Source organism: Malania oleifera, chromosome 6, assembly GCF_029873635.1.
Source record: "Malania oleifera isolate guangnan ecotype guangnan chromosome 6, ASM2987363v1, whole genome shotgun sequence".
NCBI lineage: Eukaryota > Viridiplantae > Streptophyta > Magnoliopsida > Santalales > Ximeniaceae > Malania > Malania oleifera.
The window spans coordinates 75,665,650-75,669,468 of NC_080422.1; the positions used below are offsets into that span (position 1 = coordinate 75,665,650).

General features: G+C 37.7%; 1 protein-coding gene across 1 annotated transcript; it reads left to right on the plus strand.

Annotated features, from left to right (window-relative positions):
- The first annotated feature begins 1,137 nt into the window (after positions 1–1,137).
- On the plus strand, positions 1,138–3,492 carry LOC131157942 (pentatricopeptide repeat-containing protein At3g57430, chloroplastic-like). The gene has a single exon (XM_058112410.1). The coding sequence runs from the start codon at positions 1,418–1,420 to the stop codon at positions 2,471–2,473; it is 1,056 nt and encodes a 351-aa protein (XP_057968393.1). The 5' UTR covers positions 1,138–1,417; the 3' UTR covers positions 2,474–3,492.
- The last annotated feature ends 327 nt before the right edge of the window (positions 3,493–3,819 follow it).

Sequence of the window (3,819 nt, forward strand, 5' to 3'; positions counted from 1 at the left end):
TTCTTTTTCATTTTTGTCTCAATTTTTTTTTATAAATTCAAATTAGTATTGTTCTGTAGAGTAAAAAATGAATACCGATAAAGGGAATCCTTTCATTTCCAATTATGTTAACATTCCTCTAATTCAAATCCTCATACTTAAACAAATATAAAAAATGAAAAGTCATGAGCGTTACATTTCTAGAATCTTGAAAGATGCGACGAGCCAAACAAATCCTAAGGTAAGGGGATACAAATTTTATTGAAATATCAAACATCGACCAAAACTGAACCAAAATATGTTTCAGTTTGGTTTTTTGATTCTTAGTTTCAGTTTGGTTTTTTGATTCTTAGTTTAAGCTTTGATTTTCAAAATAAAAAAAATTTCAATTTAGTTTTGATTTTAAGCTAAAAACTAAATAAAAAAAAAACCTAAAAGCCACTTGAATAAATTATGTGTTATGATTTTATAATGATTTTATATAATATTAGTGTTAAAATTATGTAATCATATTCATAAATATTTAACCATTTTAATAATAATTTTTGTTCTACACAATCAATAATACAATACTTTATTTTGTTTTCAAACAAAATTTTATTTTATAGCTGAAAATATATGAGGTTATAAAATACTTTGTTTTTCCTTTGTTTTTTTGAGTAAACTCCTGCAATACCTCATGAGTTTTCTTAAAATAGTACTCTACTCTCTGTGTTTTCAAAAATTATCAAAGAACGCCTGAGTTTACTTTTACTGACAAAATGAATCTTCTATTAGTTGACAGTTAGTCAGCTGTTAAGTAAGCATATACATACATATATATATATATATATATATATATATAAAATTTTTGTCATAATAAAATGACATTTTAAAATGAAACATGTTTAACAAATTAAACCTAATTGATTCATAAATTAACTGACCTATTTGGTTTAGTCGTTTTGAATCAACAAATTGACATCGACATAAAAAAATATTTTTCAACTTTTTAAAAAAATATAAAAAATAAAAATTACTAATAAATTATAAAAATATCTAACACTTATAATAATATAATTTTTTATAAAAATTTATTAATTAAATATATAATAAAATAAATAAAACATTGTTGAATATTTTCATAACTCTGACTAATGAGATAAACTACCCGCGCCATTCCCGCACCTGCTGGCTGCTTGAAGCATTGAGCACGAACATTCCATTCACAATTTTAAGGACGAGTTTCACCGATGAACAATTTGAGTTGTTTTGAGCTTTGAACTACTCCACTAACTATTGACTGTCGTGACTACCAGTTAAATGTCCTTCGCTCAGCCTCTCTTCTCCGTCCCTGCACCTCCCTCCACACCCACTCAGTGTCACCGATTTCCCCTCGAACGCAAGAACCAATCGTTCAAACGCACAGTCCTCAATCTGAATCTCGCCGCGCCGCCTCATGGGTCGAATCCCTTCGCTCCCAAATTCGTTCCAATTTTTCTGCGAAGCCATTTCCACGTGCATTCAAACGACTTCCGCTGGCATTCAACCGGACAATTTTGCTTTTCCGGCCGTTCTGAAGGCCATCGCCGACCTTCAAGACTTGAACGCTGGCAAGCAGGTCCATGCCGCAGCCTTGAAACTCGGATGCAGTGCGTCCTCGCTGACCGTGGGTAATACCCTTGTTAACATGTATGGAAAATGTGGAGATTTGGGTGATGTCTGCAAGGTGTTTAAAAGAATTACTGAGAAGGATCAGGTGTCTTGGAACTCGTTGATTGCTTCGCTGTGCCGCTTTGAGGAGTGGGAACTTGCGTTGGAGGCGTTTCGGTTAATGCAATTGGAGAATATGGAGCATAGTTATTTTAGTTTGGTGAGTGTAGCACTCGCATGTTCCAACATAGGGAAGCGTGATGGCTTGCAGCTTGGGAAGCAAGTTCATGGGCATTGTTTAAGAATTGGAGACGACAAAACGTTTACAAACAATGCTTTAATGGCTATGTATCCCAAACTTGGGAAAGTTGACAAATCTAAAGCTGTATTTGAGCTTTTTGCGAACCATGATAAAGTTTCGTGGAACACCATGATAAGCTTATTTTCACAAAATGCTCGCTTTTATGAGGCACTGCTTTTCCCGCGCCTTATGCTTGATGAAAGATTGAGGCCTGATGGGGTCACCATTTCAAGTTTTCTCCCTGCCTGCTCTAATTTAGAGTTGTTAGATATTGGGAAGGAAATTCACGCCTACGCCTTGAGAAATGATGAATTGATTGAGAATTCTTTTGTGGGTAGTGCTTTAGTAGGCATGTATTGCAATTGCCGGCAAGTTGAAAGCGGCCGTCGAGTTTTCAACAATTTCATAGACCGGAAACTAGGCCTATGGAATGCTATGATTGCTGGTTGTGTGCAGTGTGAAGAATTCTCTGATAGAGAAGGTATTCATGGGTATGTTGTGAAATTAGGCTTTGAGAAGGATGTATTTGTTAAAAATGCAATCATGGATATGCACTCTTAAGATGGGAAAGATTGAAGTTTCAAAGAGTATATTTGATAGCATGGAGGTTATCAATTTCGGCCTTGGTGCCTTCCAGCATCTGGGATTTCCGGTTGAGCGCGGCCCGAAGTGTTCGTCTCTCTTTTCTCAGAGCCACCACTTCTTTTTCTAATTGCATGAGCAAAGTCTTCAGTTGTTTGATTTCCCTGCCGTAGAAGGTAGCTGGCTTATCTTTCCTCTGTTTCGTCTGCTGATTTTCTATCATCGCTTTCTCCTTCGGACATGGCTCCCCTTGCAACCTTTGCAACAAGTCTTTTCTAGTCGATTTGACATAAGTGGTAGATGTTCCGGAAGTCCCTTTGAATTGGGGGTTCACTCGATTGACCCACCATGCCTCGTAGCTTCCTTTAGTTGTGAAGGTTTTATCACCTGGGTCCACCAAGTGCACATGGTTTCAGGCCACAGTAAATTTTATGATCTGATCTTGGGCATTTATTGTTGCATAAGCAAAGTCTGATTTTGCCAACCCATGGGTTGCCGACACAAATTAAGATGCCCCAACCTGCCTCCTGACCATCAAAGGAGTGTATGCTACTCCTCCCATAGACCTAGTAACAGGACTCATGGGAGATTTCCGCATCAGTATATCATATTGGAATGACTCATCCACGGTGCTTGCCAGATTAATCCTAACTTGTGCAATTTTTCATTTTAATCGGCCTTGCTCCGCTGGACCATGTGCTGGGCCCCTTCAAACTCGGCTAAAAGAATTCTGAGAGCCGAAAAGGTGCTACGATACCCTCCTTGGTCGCCTGGCAGGTGACTAGAGAACCAAACGTAGAGTAAGAGAATGCAACACTTCAATCGTTCCTGACCTTTGCTCCTACACCCGTTAAGAGATTGGAAAGTTTTTGCCAAAATGTCGGGAACCAAGTTAACTCCATTCTTTACTTGTGCCATGAAAGAAACAATGGCTCGATCAATGGTTCCCAGTTGAATAAATAAAAAGCTTTGAATATAGCAAAGATTTAAACACTATATTTGAAAAATAATATCCCTCAATAATCGTTGACGAAGGCCCTCATACTCTTCGTTGCCAAAATTCAGAGTCTTGTTGATGAAGAGATACCAAACGTGTTGTAAAATATTGGAATAGTGTTTGTCGAGGAAGAGGAAAAGAGGGAGAGAAGAAGGAGAGAGGATAGGGAGAGTTGAGAGGTCAGAGAGAGGGGAGAAGGGGTTTTGGAAAGCATGACATTCTGACCAGTAAGAATGCCAAATTTGCATGGGATGATGAATGTGTACGGAGCTTCCAGGAGCTAAAACAATGGTTCGTTTGATTTTGGGGTGAGGTGATTTTTGGGCTG